Below are 18590 nucleotides of genomic sequence, written 5' to 3'. Positions count from 1 at the left end.
ACGAAAAGTTGCTTTGTTTCCCTAAAATCTTTAGTTCTGTCTATATAGTATATAAGAGCTCTTTTGAGATCTAGGGTATGAAGAGCTCTTTCTGCCGCAGTGTTTGGCTGTGGAAAGAAGACTGGCAATTCCACTGTTTGGTTGATGTGAAATGGAGATATCACTTTTGGTAGAAATATTTGATTTGTTCCAAGTATAACTTTATGTTTGTGCACTTGGAAAAAAGGTTCTCCAAGAGTGAATGCTTGTATTTCACTAAATCTTCTTAAAGAAGTAATAGCTACAAGGAAGGCGCCCTTCCACGTTAAAAACTGAATTTGACAAGAGTGCATAGGTTCAAAAGGTGGTCCCATAAGTCTGGTAAGTACAATATTTAAATTCCACGATGGAACATGTGGTGTTTTAGTCCTTCCATAAAGGCTTTAACAGGAACTCTATTCAACATACTTCTGTATTCAGTCTGTAAGTATGCAGATATTGCAGTAAGGTGTATCCTGATGGATGAGAAAGCCAAATTAGATTTTTGCAAATGAAGTAAATAGCATACAATATCTTGTATAGGTGCTGTAAGTGGATCAGTGTTTTTAGACTGACAGTAGTAGACACATCTTTTCCACTTGTTTGCATAGCATTGTCCAGTAGAAGGTTTACATGATTGTTTAATTACTTCCATACATCCTGGTGGAAGTTTTAGGTAACCAAATTCTATGACTTCAGGAGCCAAATCGCTAGATTGAGAGCACTGGGGTTTGGATGCCTGATTTGACCTTTGTTCTGTGTTAACAAATCTGGTCTGTTTGGGAATTTGGAATTAGGTACTACAGACAAATCTAGGAGTGTTGTGTACCAATACTGGCGTGCCCATGTATGTGCTATGAGAATGATGGTGAGTGATGTCTGACATAGTTTGCTGACCAGAAGGGGAAGGAAAGGGAGAGGGGGGAAGTGAAAGCAAATATCCCTGACCAATTGATCCATAGAGCATTGCCCTTGGATAGGGGATGTGGCGTCTGGATGCGAAGTTTAGGCATTTTGTGTTTTTGCTTGTTGCAAATAGATCTCTCTCTGGTGTTCCCCATTTTTTAAAGTACTTTTGAAATACCTGGGAGTGAATCTCCATTTGTGTGTTTGTTGGGGTTTTCTGCTTAGGAGATCTGCCAGCTGATTGTCTATCGCTGGAATGTATTGTGCTAATAGATTAATGTGATTGTGAAGTGCTCATTTCCATATTGTTTGGGCTAGTAGGGACAGTTTAGATGAATGTGTCCCACCCTGTTTGTTGAGGTAATACATGGCTGTCATGTTGTCTGTTTTTATTAGAACAGTCTTCTGTTTGAGAAGAGGTTGAAACACTTTCAGGGCAAGAAATACAGCTAATAGTTCTAGGTGGTTTATGTGAAGCTGTTTCTGTTTGGCTTCCCATTGTCCTTGAATGGGCTGATTGTTGAGGTGAGCTCCCCAACTGATCATTGATGCGTCTGTTGTGATTATGGTCTGAGGCACAGAGTCTTGAAATGACCGCACCTTCATTAGATTGCTGCGATTCCACCATTGAAGGGACATTTGTTTTTGGCAGTCGATCAACACTAGATCTTGAAGTTGACCGTGTGCCTAAGACCACTGTTGTGAGAGGCCCATGTTTATTCTTACATGTGGAACTACAGCTATGAAAGATGCCATTATTCCTAGAATCTTCATGATAAATCTTACAGTATATTGTTGATTTGGCTGTATGTGTGGTGTAAGATTTTGGAAAGCTTGTATCCTTTGTGTATTTTGATAAGCTAAGGCTTTTTGAGTATTTAGGATAGCACCTAGGTAAGGTTGTACCTGTGCTGTCTGAATGTGTGATTTTTGGTAATTGAGAGTGAAACCTAGCATATGCAAGGTTTCAATCACATAATGAGAGTGTTGTTGCCATTGTGTAAAATTGCTTTTTTTGATTAGTCAATCGTCTAGACATTTTTTTAACACTATTGGAGCTGCTGTTATGCCGAATGGCAACACTTTGAACTTGTAATGTTTTCCTGCTATGACAATCCTGAGGTATTTTCTGTGAGCTGGATGGAGGGGTATGTGGAAATACACATCTTGGAGGTCAAAAGCAGTCATTTAATCGTGTTTTTGTAGTAATGGAATGACATCCTGCAGTGTTACCAGGTTAAAATGTTCTGACAGAATGTAAAGATTGAGAGGCCTGAGGTCCAAGGTCTTCTTTGATTGAAACGATCGACAGGCTTCGCAATCTTCCTCCCGATGGTCTGGAGAAAGGCACAAATTACAAACCAGGTGTTGGTCTGTATATGGGTACTTCGCATGGCACCGTGGGCAGAAACGAAACAGAGTCCGATCCATCAGGCTTTCCACGCGGTAGGCCCAAACAGGCTTGAGTCGGGCGCACATGCCCCAAAGGGCGGAATGAAGGTTCCGACAGTACTACCGGTTCGATGCTAGATGAGAAACACGATCGAAACAATACAGACAAATAAGTAGGTTTTCCAATACGAAATCTTGGTGCGAGAGGAAACAAGCCCGAACCTGACAGCGGAAAGAAAACAATCGAGTCGATGCCCATGAGCACTGTAACCGAGAGGAGGAGTGACTTGATCCCTTGACTCCGTAAAGACTTCTTCAAAGAAAAACAACTTGTAACACTCCGAGCCCACCACATGTGTATCTGCAGCTACACATGCCATTGAACAGAGATATATGTGTGTATATATATATATATATATATATATATATATATATATATAAAATGTCACTTACCCAGTGTACATCTGTTCGTGGCATGAGACGCTGCAGATTCACATGCTGTGCATTATCCTGCCATCTAGTGTTGGGCTCGGAGAGTCACGAGATCGAGGGACTCCTCCCCTTTCGGCTCCATTGCGCATGGGCGTCGACTCCATCTTAGATTGTTTTCCCCGCAGAGGGTGAGGTAGGAGTTGTGTATATAGTAATAGTGCCCATGCAATGGAGTGAGTATGTATGTACATAATGTGTCTAAAAGTGATATATATTTACAAATGTACACGTGTTATCAACATATAATATATAATTTTAATGAACTTAAACGGCTACAGGCTCCCGGGGAGGGAGCATGTGAATCTGCAGCGTCTCATGCCATGAACTGATGTACACTGGGTAAGTGACATTTTCCGTTCGAGGGCATGTGTAGCTGCAGATACACATGCTGTGCATAGACTAGTAAGCAGTTATTTCCCCAAAAGCGGTGGTTTAGCCTGTAGGAGTTGAAGTTGTTTGAAATAATGTTCGTAATACTGCTTGTCCTACTGTGGCTTGTTGTGTTGTTAACACATCCACACAGTAATGTTTCGTGAATGTATGAGGCGTAGACCATGTGGCTGCCTTACAGATTTCTCTCATAGGTATATTTCCTAGAAAGGCCATTGTGGCGCCTTTCTTTCTAGTGGAGTGTGCCTTCGGTGTAATAGGCAGGTCTCTCTTTGCTTTTACATAGCAGGTTTGAATACACTTAACTCTCCATCTGGCTATGCCTTGTTTGGATATTGGATTTCCTGCATGAGGTTTTTGAAAGGCTACAGACAATTGTTTTGCGAAATTGTTTGGTTCTATCAACGTAATACATTAGTGCCCTTTTGATGTCTAATGTATGTAATGCCCTTTCGGCTACAGAGTCTGGTTGTGGAAAAAAGACTGGGAGTTCCACAGTTTGATTTAGGTGGAACGGTGATATAACTTTTGGTAAAAATTTGGGATTTGTGCGTAGAACCACTATGTTTGTGTATTTGTATAAAGGGTTCTTGTATGGTAAATGCTTGTATTTCACTTAATCTTCTAAGAGATGTGATAGCTATTAGGAAGGCTACTTTCCATGTTAAGTATTGCATCTCACAAGAGTGCATAGGTTCAAATGGTGGACCCATGAGTCATGTTAATACAATATTGAGGTTCCATGAGGGAACTGGTGGTGTTCTTGGGGGTATGATTCTTTTTAGACCCTCCATAAATGCTTTTATGACTGGGATTCTAAAGAGTGATTTTGAATGTGTAATCTGCAGATAGGCAGATTTTGCTGCGAGATGTATTTTAATGGACGAAAATGCTAACTTAGATTTTTGTAAGTGTAATAAGTAGCTTACAATGTTTTTTGTGGTTGCATGTAGTGGTTGAATTTGATTATTATGGCAGTAATAAACAAATCTTTTCCATTTATTTGCGTAGCAATGTCTTGTAGTAGGTTTCCTAGCTTGTTTAATGACCTCCATACATTCTTGTGTAAGGTCTAAATGTCCAAATTCTAAGACTTCAGGAGCCAGATTGCTAGATTGAGCGATGCTGGATTCGGGTTTCTGATCTGTTGTTTGCGTCGAGTTAACAGATCTGGTCTGTTTGGTAGTTTGATATGAGGTACCACTGACAGATCTAGTAGTGTTGTGTACCATGGTTAGCGAGCCCAAGTTGGTGCTACTAGTATTAGTTTGAGTTTGTTTTGACTCAATTTGTTTACTAGATAGGGAAGGATTGGGAGAGGGGGGAAAAGCGTAAGCAAATATCCCTGACCAACTCATCCATAACGCATTGCCCTTGGAATGAGGGTGTGGGTACCTGGACGCGAAGTATTGTTGTATTTGACATGGTTGTAAGTGTGATTTTTGGTAGTTTATTGAGAACCCTAGCTTGTGAAGGGTTTCTAGGACGTATTTTGTATGTTGAAGACACTGTTTCCGAGTGCTGGTTTTTATTAACCAATCGTCTAGGTACGGGAATACGTGTATGTGCTGTCTCCTGATATGTGCAGCTACTACCACAAGGCATTTTGTAACTACTCTTGGTGCTGTTGTTATCCCGAATGGTAACACTTTGAATCGGTAATGTACTCCATGGATTACATGGATTTGTAAGGCGTTGTGATCCTCGTGGTGCGCTCCGGAGAGCGGCGTTGCGGTGTCTGTTCCAGAGTCAGTGCAGGAGTCAACGGGCCCTTGAAATTACACGCGCTGCAGATCGAACTCCGGGCTGATGTAGTCAGGAGCGCTGGCGTGGATGGCGTTGGGGCTGCGGTGCTAAGCGGGACTATGCGGGACTATGCGGCGTGTGGTGCCCACAGGTCACAGTGCAGGCAGCGGCTCGGTGACGACGGCCAGCGGTGTCTGTGACACCAGGGTTGCGGGGTGAAGCGGGATGCTGCAACACGCAGTGCCCACAGGTCACGGTGCAGGCAGCGGCGTAGTTGTTGCAGAAGCGCGGTCGTCAGTAGGCCCAAGCCAGCGGTGTGGGACGGGAAGGTGCTTCGTGACCATCCCGAGCAGTGTCCACATGCCACGGTCCAGGCAGGGATGCCTGGTGACCGTAAGAGTCGATGGTGCTGGCATTGGTGTACCGGGGCTGCAGTGTGGGACGGGATGGTGCTTTGTGCTCCTCACGAGCAGTGTCCACAGGCCAAGGTGCAGACGGAGGCACCGGTGTCAGCAGGAGCTGTGTCATCACGGAGGCCCAGGCTGCGGTGTTGACATCTAAAACACACTAGTATATGTCCTACCTAAAACATACACTGTACCCTGCCCCTGGGGCTACCTTGGTCCTACCTTGGGGGTGCCAGACATGTAGTAAAAGGGAAGGGTTAGGCCTGGCAAGTGGGTACACTTGCCAAGTCGAATTGGCAGTTAAAACTGCACACACAGACTGGTCTGAGCCATGTTTACCAGGCTACTAATGTGGATGGCAAAACCAGAGCTGCAGATCCACTAGTATCATTTGATTTACAGGCCTTGGGCACCTCTAGTGCACTTTACTAGGGACTTACCAGTAAATCAAATATGCCAATCATGGATAAACTAATCAACAGTACAATTTACACAGAAAGCATATGCACTTTAGCACTGTTTAGCAGTGGTAAAGTGCCCAGAGACAATAAACACGCAAAAACAGACCTGAAAAAAATAGGAGGAAGATGGCAAAAGGTTTGGGGATAACCCTGCAGAAAGGTCCCTTTCCAACAGTTGTGAAGCCCAGCCCCCCCCGTTCGGTTTTTGTAGATAATACATGGCAGTCATATTGCCCATCTGGACTAGGACAACCTTGTGAGACTGTTGAGGAAGGAAAGCTTTCAGTGCTAGGCTGACCGCCTGAAGCTCTAGGTAGCTGATGTGTAAAGACTGATGTCTGGCATCCCAAAGACCTTGTATTGTCAAGTCTTGTAGATGGGCACCCAACCAGTCTGTGATGCGTCCGTGGGGAACAGGGTCCAGAAAAGATAGACCCTTTAGCAGATTGTTGATGTTCCACCACTGCAGAGAACGGTGAGTGTGGAGGTCTATCAACACTAGATGTTCTCGGTAATCCTGTGACTGAGACCACTGGCGCGCTAGCCATTGTCACAGAGGATGCACGTGTAATCTTGCATGGGGAACAATGGCAATAAAAGACGCCATCATTTCTAACAGACGCACAACTGTCCTTACTGTGATTGTTTGGTTGGAACTGGGGCAAAGTTCCTTGAAAGTTCCGATTTCGAGTGGGACTGAGGTAGGCTAATCCAAACTGTATGTTTAGGATTGCTCCTAAAAAGTGTTGAATCGGTAGTGGTTGTAGGTGGGACGTGGAGATGTCAACAGTAAAGCCTAGGCTGTAAAGATCTATTGTCATCTGATTGTGTTGTTGACACGGATGAGTGCTGGCTTTGATGAGCAAGTCGCCCAGATAGGAGTATACATGGTCATTTTGTCTTCGTAGATGTGCTGTGACCAGCGGCAGGCATTTTGTGAACACTCGAGATACAGTAGTTACCCAAGATGGAAGCACTTTGAATTGGTAGAGTTTTCCTGCTATGACAAATCTTAGGTATTTGCAGTATGCAGGGTGTATCAGTATGTGAAAATAGGCTTCTTTTAGGTCTAGCGTAAAAATGGAATGACATCCTTTAGTGTGAGCATACGGAAGTGTTCTGATAGAATGTACTTGTTCAGAGGTCTGCGATCTAAGATTGGAATTATGTCTTTTTTGGGGATTAGGAAGTATAGGGAATACTCCTTATCCTTGGTGTTGAGGAGGAACAGGTTCTAGAGTCCCTTTGAGAAGAAGGGCTTCAACTTCTTGTTTGGTGTGGTATTGAGGGCCAGACAATAGCCAAGTTGGATAATGGCTAGTAACCATTTGTCTGTAGTGAAAGTATTCAACACTGGGTGGAAAAACTGTAGTCTGCCCCGACTGGTGTTGTATGGTCGGGGGAAGATGTAAGTAGTATTTGCTTTGCAGTGGGAGTTGCTCTGCTTGCGGAGGAAACCTTTCCCCTTCTTTTATTGTTAGTAAATCTAAAGGAACCTCTATAAAATACCCTGTTGTAGGATGACAGATGTTGCTTCTGTTGGGAAGTGGAGGCCTCAATTGATGTGGGTTTGTATGTCCCTCTGTAGCCTGGGTGATGAAAGGAGCCCCTGGAAGTGGAAGTCTGTAATGCTCCCATCACCTTAGTGTTATTGGTGCCCTTTTTCATCTTATTCTGGTTAGAATCTACCCGTGGTCCAAAAAGGTGCTGCTTATCAAAAGGCATACTGAAAACTACCTGCTGGACCTAATGCTTAAACACAGAACATTATAGCCATGTGTGCCTTCTTAGGAGGATGCAGGTGTTAATACCCCTGTGGCTGCTGTATCAGCTGTGTCTAGGGTGCATCGGACAGAGTTATTAGTAATAACCTGCCCTCCAGTGACAATTGCTGAACTCTTGCGATGTTCCTCTGGGAGGTGCTGCAAGAGTTCCTCCATCTCGTCTTTCATAGCGGGCAAAAAGGTCCTGCGAATTGGTGATGCACCAAAGGTTTGCGGCCTGTGCCGCAACCCTCTTCCCAGCAGAATCAATACACTTACTCTCCTTTTGAAGAGGAGGAGTGCCCTCAGTGGCCATACTTTTTGCCCATTGATGAGTAGTGGCAGGGACAATGGAGTCAGGTGGAACTTGACTCCTAATAAAGGATCTAAAGGAGCCGCATTATATTTCTTGTCTACTGGGGATGGGGTGGAGGTGGGGATGATAATCTTGGCATGGACTGGCTCCTTGACAATATCCTCGGCATGTCTCATCATGCCAGGAAGTATGATAAGAAACTGAGTGTCCTTGTGTTTGGAGGAGAGGGTGTCAAAAAGGAAATCCTCCTCTAGGGTTTCCCCATGGAGCTCAATAGTATGGTACGCTGCTGCCCTAGAAATAACATGTTGAAAAGAAGTGGTATCCTCGGGTGGGGGGATGAGAAGGATAGAGGTCTAGATCATTAGGGTAGTGGAATCAGTATCATGTGTGTCCCAAGTATCAGGATCACTTAGGGGTTCCCCTGGTCCCCCCCACCCATGTCAGATTGTAGGGACCCTTGAGGAGAAGCATCAAGTGGGTTCTCGGATTAGCTTCCCCCTATGCGGGTGAAGGTAAGTTTGTCCTTAGAAATGCACAATGGACAAAATGTTGAAACAGATGAGTCAGTAGCAGCTTAAGCCCGTGCACTCTACTTCATGGATTCCTTGCTGTCCAGTTCTTGAAAGAGACAATCAAAATCTACTGAAAAAGTTGGGCATTATATTATAACTTCCATGGGTCCTAATTACAAGTTTGTCATAATAGGCCTCATTTTGTTGTTGAATAAGAGTAATCTGCGGTAATTTGTTTACCTCCTATGGTAAATACCCCAACCTGACATGCAGAATCTGTTTTTAACACCCTGAGTTCGGCATGTTTTGTTTTTATTTTGGGCCTTTTCCATCAATAGATTTCAGCAGGTTTGAACAGCTGGAATTTATCAGGTGAAAAGTGAGGGTGTGATAATTATCACAGAACTCGTCATTCCGAACCCTATGCAAACACGTTTGCAAAGGGATCATAATTTAGCCCTTGACGTTTAATGAATACCATAGTGTGTGCTGGTGTTGTCTTGGCGTTAAGGGAAGTTCAGTAGATGATAATGGAATATAACCTGCTAAGTTTCTTCCTTCTGCGGAGAGGTCGATCTGCCTCTTAATAAGAGGTCTTCATTCTTGTAAAGATCCCGGGGGTGGAAATAGCAAAAGTTTTAACTTTCTTGTGTATGATACCACAGTGGTTACTCCTCAAATGACGATGGAAATAAATTTCACAAAAGAGGAAGCTGTAACTCTAATACACTATAAAGAAACTAGACAGAAGATTGAAAGGGGCAGCGTAGAGTACATAAAACTAGCGGTGGCAGCAATTAAGTGTTGTGATTTAAAGTGATTTCACTGCTAATGGACAGAAGATTCAATAATTGCCAGACTTTGTCATTTACAAATAAAGATGCCGCATTGTAAAACATTTTCCAAAAATGTAACAAAAGAAAATCTGTCTTAATGCATTACTTCCCTGTCACAAACATTATGTTAGGCTATGTTGACATCAAACATGCAGATTAAGGAACTGCTCAGGAGTGGCCTGCAGTAGTTAACAGATTAATGCAGAGCTGCTTTTATATTTCTGATTTTTCACATGTAAGGGTTTACAGTAGGATTCTAGACCTCTACATCCATTATTAACCAAGTACACATGAAAATAGTGGTCTGAGAACTGGAAATTTGATTTAAATTTTAAAATAACTGTACTGTCACTTACAAGACACTTAGCAGCTAGCTCCTCATGCCTCTGTCCACACTGTATTTGTTTAACTCTTTCAGTCAACTGTTCCAGTCTTTCATCAAAAACATCAGAGAAGAAAATTTGCAGTTGCCGATTAATCAAAAGTTTGACCTAAAACAGTAAAAATATTTTTAATCAAACAAATCAATTTTTTTTTTTTTTTTTTTTTTTTTTAAGAACACATTCTGGGTTATCCCATTGTTGTAACTGTGAACAGGTCATAAAATAGCATAATACAATCCCAATCCAATAAAAGCCAGAGGTAACTTACTGATACTTCAATTGAGTGCAATTGCACTGTGGACAACTTCAAATGAATTCTTGGGCACTGGGCTCAAACACTTTCCCTGTAACACCGCACACCGTACTGACAAATTAAAGGTACCAGTCTTTCATAGCAGGTTTTATCATTTTCCGAAAAAATAGAATTGTGTCCATTTGACCACCCAAACTATTTTCAGCACCAGTTTACAGGTTGAAAGATACTGTTTGAATTCTAACATGTTAGGTGTCAGATCATAAACGGATATTGGAACATGTTTTGAGCCGACAGTGCAATATTAAATTGAGAAATATTATACAGTTAGAGCAAATTTGCAGCAGCTAGCCTTTGCAGTCAGGGTTTCTAAAGCAAGTGTCTCAAACCAGTGGACCGCGAGCTACCATTAGCTCCCACACCCCTTCAGAGTAGCTCACATCCTGAAGTTAATTTTTACATAAGCACAGGGCCACATTTTTCCTTTAAAAGTTAGGGGAAGGCTGTGTTTATTTTAAATTATTATCACCAGATTGCAGATAGCTGTGCCTGATAAGGAGCAGTGCTGAGTCAGATGTATGACCCAGGGCACAGAGGTGAAGAATTGAAGCCCTAAGGTATTTAACTCTTAAATGTCAAATCTATTGGAAGTGAGAACAAAAATGTTTCTCAATGTTTTTACATCTGAGAAAATGAAATGTTACCTTATAATTAAGTTAACTTTTCATTTTATTTTCTCAAATTATTTTTCAAAGTGTTGCATTTACAAAACAGCAGAGCTTTTGCTCCCAGTGGTCAGTAGAACACTGCAATATTTATAACTGAAACATATAATCATTTTCTAATTGGGAGATATTTAAAGTGTTCCACATTATGAAACTTTTGCACTTTAAATGTATCCCATTTAAAAACCTGGCTGTATGTTTGTGCTATATTTCTAACGTCGCCCCATATGGCGAAAAGTATGCCCTGTGCCACAAGTGCATATGCCATCGACTCTCAGTTACCCATACACATATCCCATTCATATGCATACATGTTCATACATCCCAAATACCAAGCTCTCACTGACACGTCAGCCCTGACATAGTGCCCCTGGTCAAAGTATTTTGTTCAAACCATAGTATCTGGCTTTGAGCATTAGGCTTAAAATAAAGGAAGTTTGGTGTGGGAGTGTTTAGTAATAATGTCTGTAAGGAAATGCCTCCTTGGCATGGTTACCCCCTGACTTTTTGCCTTTGCTGATGCTATGTTTTGAAATGAAAGTGTGCTGAGGCCTGCTAACCAGGCCCCAGCACCAGTGTTCTTTCCCTAACCTGTACTTTTGTTTTCACAATTGGCACACCCTGGCATCCAGGTAAGTCCCTTGTAACTGATACCCCTGATACCAAGGGCCCTGATGCCAGGGAAGGTCTCTAAGGGCTGCAGCATATTTTATGCCACCCTGGGGACCCCTCACTCAGCACAGACACACTGCTTGCCAGCTTGTGTGTGCTGGTGAGGACAAAACAAGTAAGTCGATATGGCACTCCCCTCGGAGTGCCATGCCAACCTCACACTGCCTATGCAGTATAGATAAGTCACCCCTCTAGCAGCCCTTACAGCCCTAAGGCAGGGTGCACTATACCATGGGTGAGGGCACCAGTGCATGAGCACTGTGCCCCTACAGTGTCTAAGCCAAACCTTAGACATTGTAAGTGCAGGGTAGCCATAAGAGTATATGGTCTGGGAGTCTGTCAAACACGAACTCCACAGCACCATAATGGCTACACTGAAAACTGGGAAGTTTGGTATCAAACTTCTCAGCACAATAAATGCACACTGATGCCAGTGTACATTTTATTGTAAAATACACCCCAGAGGGCACCTTAGAGGTGCCCCCTGAAACCTTAACCAACTACCCGTGTAGGCTGACTCGAGTGTGGCAGGCTGCTAAAACCAGACATGTTGCTGGCCACATGGGGAGAGTGCCTTTGTCACTCTGTGTCTAGTAACAAAGCCTGCACTGAGTGGAGATGCTTATCACCTCCCCCTTGCAGGAGCTGTAACACCTGGCGGTGAGCCTCAAAGGCTCACCCCCTTTGTTCCAGCACCACAGGGCATTCCAGCTAGTGGAGTTTTGGCGGCAAGGCCGGAGGAGATAATGAGAAAAATAAGGAGGAGTCACTGGCCAGTCAGGACAGCCCCTAAGGTGTCCTGAGCTGAAGTGACTAACTTTTAGAAATCCTCCATCTTGCAGATGGAGGACTCCCCCAATAGGGATAGGACTGTGACCCCCCTCCCCTTGGGAGGAGGCACAAAGAGGGTGTACCCACCCTCAGGGCTAGTAGCCATTGGCTACTAACCCCCCAGACCTAAACACGCCCTTAAATTTAGTATTTAAGGGCTCCCCTGAACCTAGGAACTCAGATTCCTGCAACCTAAGAAGAAGAGGACTGCTGAGCTGAAAAACCCTGCAGAGAAGACGGAGACACCAACTGCCTTGGCCCCAGCTCTACCGGCCTGTCTCCCTCCTTCGGAAGAAAACTGCTCCCGCGACGCTTTCCCCAGGACCAGCGACCTCTGAATCCTCAGAGGACTGCCCTGCTCTAAAAGGACCACGAAACTCCCGAGAACAGCGGCCCTGTTCACCCAAGGCTGCAACTTTGTTTCCAAAGGAGCAACTTTAAAACGACTGCGTTTCCCGCCAGAAGCGTGAGACTTGCAACCCTGCACCCGGCGACCCCGACTCGACTGGTGGAGAAACAACACTTCAGGGACTCCCCGGCGACTCAGAGACTGTGAGTAACCAAAGTTGTCCCCCCTGAGCCCACACAGCAACGCCTGCAGAGGGAATCCTGAGGCTCTCCCTGACCGCGTCTGCCTGACTCTCATATCCAGACGCCTGGAAAAGACCCTGCACCCGCAGCCCCCAGGACCTGAAGGATCGGAACTCCAGTGCAGGAGTGACCCCCCGGAGGCCCTCTCCCTTGCCCAGGTGGTGGCTACCCAGAGGAGCCCCCCCTTGCCTGCCTGCACCGCTGAAGAGACCCCTTGGTCTCCCATTGATTCCTATTACAAACCCGACGCTTGTTTGCACACTGCACCCGGCCGCCCCCGCGCTGCTGAGGGTGTACTTTGTGTGGACTTGTGTCCCCCCCCCCCCCCGGTGCCCTACAAAACCCCCCTGGGCTGCCCTCCGAAGACACGGGTACTTACCTGCTGTCAGACTGGAACCGGGCACCCCCTTCTCCGTTGAAGCCTGTGTGTTTTGGGCACCACTTTGAACTCTGCACCTGACCGGCCCTGAGCTGCTGGTGTGGTAACATTGGGGTTGCTCTGAACCCCCCAACGGTGGGCTACCTTGGACCCAAATCTGAACCCCGTAGGTGGTTTACTTACCTGCAAGAACTAACCATTACTTACCTCCCCTAGGAACAGTGAAAATTGCACGGTGTCTAGTTTTAAAATAGCTATATGTGTTTTATTTGAAAAGTATATATGCTGTTGTCATTATTCAAAGTTCCTAAAGTACTTACCTGCAATACCGTTCATGCAAAGTATTACATGTAGAATTTGAACCTGTGGTTCTTAAAATAAACTAAGAAATGAAAATGTCACTTACCCAGTGTACATCTGTTCGTGGCATCAGTCGCAGTAGATTCGCATGTTCTGCAATAGCTCGCCATCTGGTGTTGGGCCGGAGTGTTACAAGTTGTTTTTCTTCGAAGAAGTCTTTCGAGTCACGGGACCGAGTGACTCCTCCTTTTGTCTCCATTGCGCATGGGCATCGACTCCATCTTCGATTGTTTTTCCCCGCAGAGGGTGAGGTAGGAGTTGAATTGTAGTAATAGTGCCCATGCAATGGAGTGACTAAGTATGCACCTATTTAAGGTTGAGATGATACATATATAAATAATTGAAGGTAACTTCCAAACTGCTACAGGCTCCCGGGGAGGCGGGTGGGCACATGCGAATCTACTGCGACTGATGCCACGAACAGATGTACACTGGGTAAGTGACATTTTCAGTTCGATGGCATCTGTCGCTGTAGATACGCATGTTCTGCAATAGACTAGTAAGCAGTTATTTCCCCAAAAGCGGTGGATCAGCCTGTAGGAGTGGAAGTAGTCTGAAATAATGTCCTTAATACAGCTTGACCTACTGTGGCTTGTTGTGCGGATAACACGTCTACACAGTAGTGCTTGGTGAATGTGTGAGGCGTAGACCATGTGGCTGCCTTACATATTTCTTGCATTGGGATGTTTCCTAGAAAGGCCATGGTAGCACCTTTCTTTCTGGTTGAGTGTGCCCTTGGTGTAATGGGCAGCTGTCGTTTAGCTTTAAGGTAGCAGATTTGGATGCATTTAACTATCCATCTGGCTATACCTTGTTTTGAAATTGGGTTTCCTGCGTGAGGTTTTTGAAATGCAATAAAGAGTTGTTTAGTCTTTCTGATGTTTTTTGTTCTGTCAATGTAATACATTAATGCTCTTTTGACATCTAATGTATGTAGTGCCCTTTCAGCTACGGTATCTGGCTGTGGAAAGAACACTGGAAGTTCCACTGTTTGATTTAGATGGAACGGTGAAATAACCTTTGGCAAAAATTTAGGATTGGTCCTTAGGACGACTTTATTTTTGTGTAGTTGTATAAAAGGTTCCTGTATAGTAAACGCCTGAATCTCGCTTACTCTTCTCAGGGAAGTAATGGCGATGAGAAATGCCACCTTCCAGGTTAGGAACTGTATGTCGCAGGAGTGCATGGGTTCAAAAGGTGGACCCATAAGTCTAGTTAGGACAACATTTAGGTTCCATGAAGGAACAGGTGGTGTTCTTGGTGGTATAATTCTCCTAAGGCCCTCCATGAATGCTTTAATGACTGGTATTTTATATAGGGAAGTTGAATAGGTAGTTTGCAGGTATGCAGATATTGCTGCAAGGTGTATTTTAATGGAAGAGAAAGCCAGGTTAGATTTTTGTAAGTGAAGCAAGTAACCCACTACATGTTCTGGAGTTGTGTGTAATGGTTGTATTTGATTAATATGGCAGTAGCAAACAAACCTCTTCCATTTACTTGCATAGCAGTGCCTGGTGGATGGCCTTCTTGCTTGTTTTATGACTTCCATACATTCTTGGGTAAGTTGTAAGTGCCCGAATTCTAGGATTTCAGGAGCCAGATTGCTAGATTCAGCGATGCTGGATCTGGGTGTCTGATCTTTTGGTTGTGCTGTGTCAACAGATCTGGCCTGTTGGGCAATTTGATGCAGGGTACCACTGATAGGTCTAGCAGCGTTGTGTACCAGGGTTGCCTTGCCCAAGTTGGTGCTATCAATATGAGTTTGAGTTTGCTTTGACTGAGTTTGTTTACCAGGTAAGGAAGGAGAGGGAGAGGAGGAAAAGCGTAAGCAAATATCCCTGACCAGTTCATCCATAGGGCATTGCCTTGGGATTGTTTGTGTGGGTACCTGGATGCGAAGTTTTGGCATTTTGCGTTCTCCCTTGTCGCAAACAAGTCTATCTGAGGTGTTCCCCAGAGTTTGAAATAAGTGTTCAGAATTTGGGGGTGAATTTCCCATTCGTGGACCTGTTGGTGATCTCGAGAGAGATTGTCTGCGAGTTGATTTTGTATCCCTGGTATAAACTGTGCAATTAGGCGAATTTGGTTGTGAATTGCCCAATGCCAAATTTTTTGTGCTAGCAGGCTTAACTGCGTGGAGTGCGTCCCTCCCTGCTTGTTTAGATAATACATTGTTGTCATGTTGTCTGTTTTGACGAGAATGTATTTGTGAACTATTATTGGTTGGAAAGCTTTTAGTGCTTGAAAAACTGCTAGCAGTTCTAGGTGATTGATATGCAGTTTTGTTTGATGTACGTTCCATTGTCCTTGTATGCTGTGTTGATTGAGGTGTGCTCCCCACCCTGTCATGGAAGCATCTGTTGTTATTACGTATTGTGGCACTGGGTCTTGGAAAGGCCGCCCCTTGTTTAAATTTATGTTGTTCCACCATAGAAGCGAGAGGTAAGTTTGGCGGTCTATTAACACCAGATCTAGAAGGTGACCCTGTGCTTGAGACCACTGTGATGCTAGGCATTGTTGTAAGGGCCTCATGTGCAGTCTTGCGTTTGGGACAATGGCTATGCATGATGACATCATGCCTAGGAGTTGTAATACCATCTTTGCCTGTATCTTTTGTGTTGGATACATGCGTTGTATGATGGTGTTGAAATTTTGAATTCTTTGTGGACTTGGAGTGGCTACTCCCTTTGATGTGTCTATTATGGCTCCCAGGTATTGTTGTACCTTGCGTGGCAGAATTTTGGATTTTGTGAAATTGACGGTGAACCCGAGTTTGAAGAGGGTTTGTATGATCTGATTTGTGTGATTTGAGCACTGTATGAACGAATGGGCCTTGATTAGCCAGTCGTCCAAATATGGGAACACATGTATTTGCTGCCTTCTTATGTGTGCAGCGACTACCGCTAGACATTTGGTAAAGACTCTTGGTGCGGTTGTTAATCCGAAAGGCAGTACCTTGAATTGGTAATGTATTCCTTTGAATACGAACCTTAGGTATTTCCTGTGAGATGGGTGTATTGGTATATGGAAATAAGCATCCTTGAGGTCTAAAGTTGCCATGTAGTCGTGTAGTTTTAGCAATGGCAATACTTCTTGTAGTGTGACCATGTGGAAGTGGTCTGATTTGATGAAAGTGTTCACTACTCTGAGGTCTAGGATTGGTCTCAGCGTTTTGTCCTTCTTTGGTATCAGAAAGTACAGTGAGTAAACTCCTGTGTTTATTTGTGTGTTTGGCACTAATTCGATTGCATTCTTTTGCAATAGTGCCTGCACTTCTATCTCCAGGAGATTGGAATGGTGTGTTGTTAAATTTTGTGCTTTTGGTGGTATGTTTGGAGGGAATTGTAGAAATTCTATGCAATAACCATGTTGGATAATTGCTAGAACCCAAGTGTCTGTAGTGATTTCCTCCCATGCTTTGTAATAATGACCTATTCTTCCCCCCACTGGTGTTGTGTGGAGGGGGTGAGTGACATGTGAGTCATTGTTTAGTAGTAGGGGTTTTGGGGCTTTGAAATCTCCCTCTATTTCTAGGGAATTGCCCTCCTCTATATTGTCCCCGAAAACCTCCTCTATACTGTCCCTGGTAAGTGGACGGTGTTGCTTGTGAGGTGCTGGCTTGTGTGCTTTGACCCCGAAACCCCCCTCGAAAGGGCGTTTTACGGAATGTGCTGTAATTCCCTCTGCTCTGCGGGGAGTAGAGTGCGCCCATGGCTTTGGCAGTGTCCGTATCTTTTTTGAGTTTCTCAATCGCTGTGTCCACTTCTGGACCGAACAGTTCTTTTTCATTAAAAGGCATATTGAGAACTGCTTGTTGAATCTCTGGTTTAAATCCAGACGTTCGGAGCCATGCATGCCGTCTGATAGTTACAGATGTATTAATTGTCCGTGCAGCTGTATCTGCAGCGTCCATGGAGGAACGTATCTGGTTGTTGGAGATGGTCTGTCCCTCCTCAACCACTTGTTTCGCCCTATTTTGGAAGTCCTTGGGCAGATGTTCAATGAGATGTTGCATCTCGTCCCAGTGGGCTCTGTCATAGCGCGCAAGTAGTGCCTGGGAGTTCGCGATGCGCCACTGGTTTGCAGCTTGTGCTGCGACTCTTTTACCAGCTGCATCGAACTTGCGGCTTTCTTTATCTGGGGGTGGTGCATCTCCAGATGTGTGAGAGTTGGCCCTTTTCCTAGCTGCTCCTACAACAACAGAGTCTGGTGGCAGCTGTGTAGTGATGAAAACCGGGTCCGTAGGAGGCGGCTTATACTTCTTTTCCACCCGTGGTGTGATTGCCCTACTTTTGACCGGCTCCTTAAATATGTCTTTTGCGTGCCGGAGCATACCAGGGAGCATAGGCAGGCTTTGGTAGGAGCTGTGGGTGGAGGAGAGTGTGTTGAACAAGAAATCATCCTCGACCTGTTCTGAGTGGAGGCTTACGTTATGAAATTGTGCTGCTCTAGCCACCACCTGAGAGTACGCGGTGCTGTCTTCTGGTGGAGATGGCTTTGTAGGGTAGGCCTCCGGGCTGTTATCTGACACTGGGGCGTCGTATAGGTCCCATGCGTCCTGATCTTGGTCACCCTGGCTCATGGTGGTGTGAGCTGGGGAGTGAGATGGAGTTTGTGCTGGTGAAACGTTAATCACGGGCGGAGGAGAGGGTGGTGGTGTAATTCTTTTAACCACTTTTGGTTGTGGTGCTTGTTCCGTCTGGAACTCCAACCTTCTCTTTCTCCTAATGGGGGGAAGGGTGCTTATTTTTCCTGTCCCCTGCTGAATGAAGATACGCTTTTGCGTATGGTCCACATCAGTTGCTTGTAGCTCTTCCTCAAACCTATGCTTTTGCATTTGGGAGGTTAGCGAGTGCTCTTCTGTATAAGAGCCTGAAGCTGGGTCGCTTGCAGTTTGTTTCGGCGTCAAAACTTTGTCTGCGTGTTTTTTCGGCTCCGAGGTGACTTTTTTCCTTTTCGGGGCCGAAACCTCTCGGCGTCGATCTGTTTCGGTGCCGCTGTCTCGGCGTCGAGCCGTGTCCACACCGGTATCTCGGTGTCGAGGCTTGTCTCCAGCACTTTCTCGGTCCCGAGAAGGCTGCGTGCCGGTGTCTCGACCGGAGTCGGACGATCTCGGCACTGTTTTGGCCTTTTTCGGTGCCGACGGTCGGTCAC

At 44.8% G+C, this 18590-nt stretch overlaps 1 protein-coding gene across 2 annotated transcripts in view; it reads right to left on the bottom strand.

The window, feature by feature from the left end:
• ATF7IP2 (activating transcription factor 7 interacting protein 2) overlaps positions 1 to 18590 on the bottom strand; it is a 239021-nt gene that overhangs the window by 124468 nt on the left and 95963 nt on the right. For both annotated transcript variants that reach the window (XM_069210411.1, XM_069210412.1), the window contains exon 4: positions 9599 to 9733. In XM_069210411.1, the coding sequence (XP_069066512.1) occupies positions 9599 to 9733 (135 nt within the window). The remainder of the gene's footprint in view (positions 1 to 9598; positions 9734 to 18590) is intronic.

The sequence above is a fragment of the Pleurodeles waltl genome, chromosome 10, assembly GCF_031143425.1.
Source record: "Pleurodeles waltl isolate 20211129_DDA chromosome 10, aPleWal1.hap1.20221129, whole genome shotgun sequence".
NCBI lineage: Eukaryota > Metazoa > Chordata > Amphibia > Caudata > Salamandridae > Pleurodeles > Pleurodeles waltl.
The sequence above is the reverse complement of the archived record's forward strand: the minus strand, read 5'-3'. Positions and strand labels throughout refer to the sequence as shown.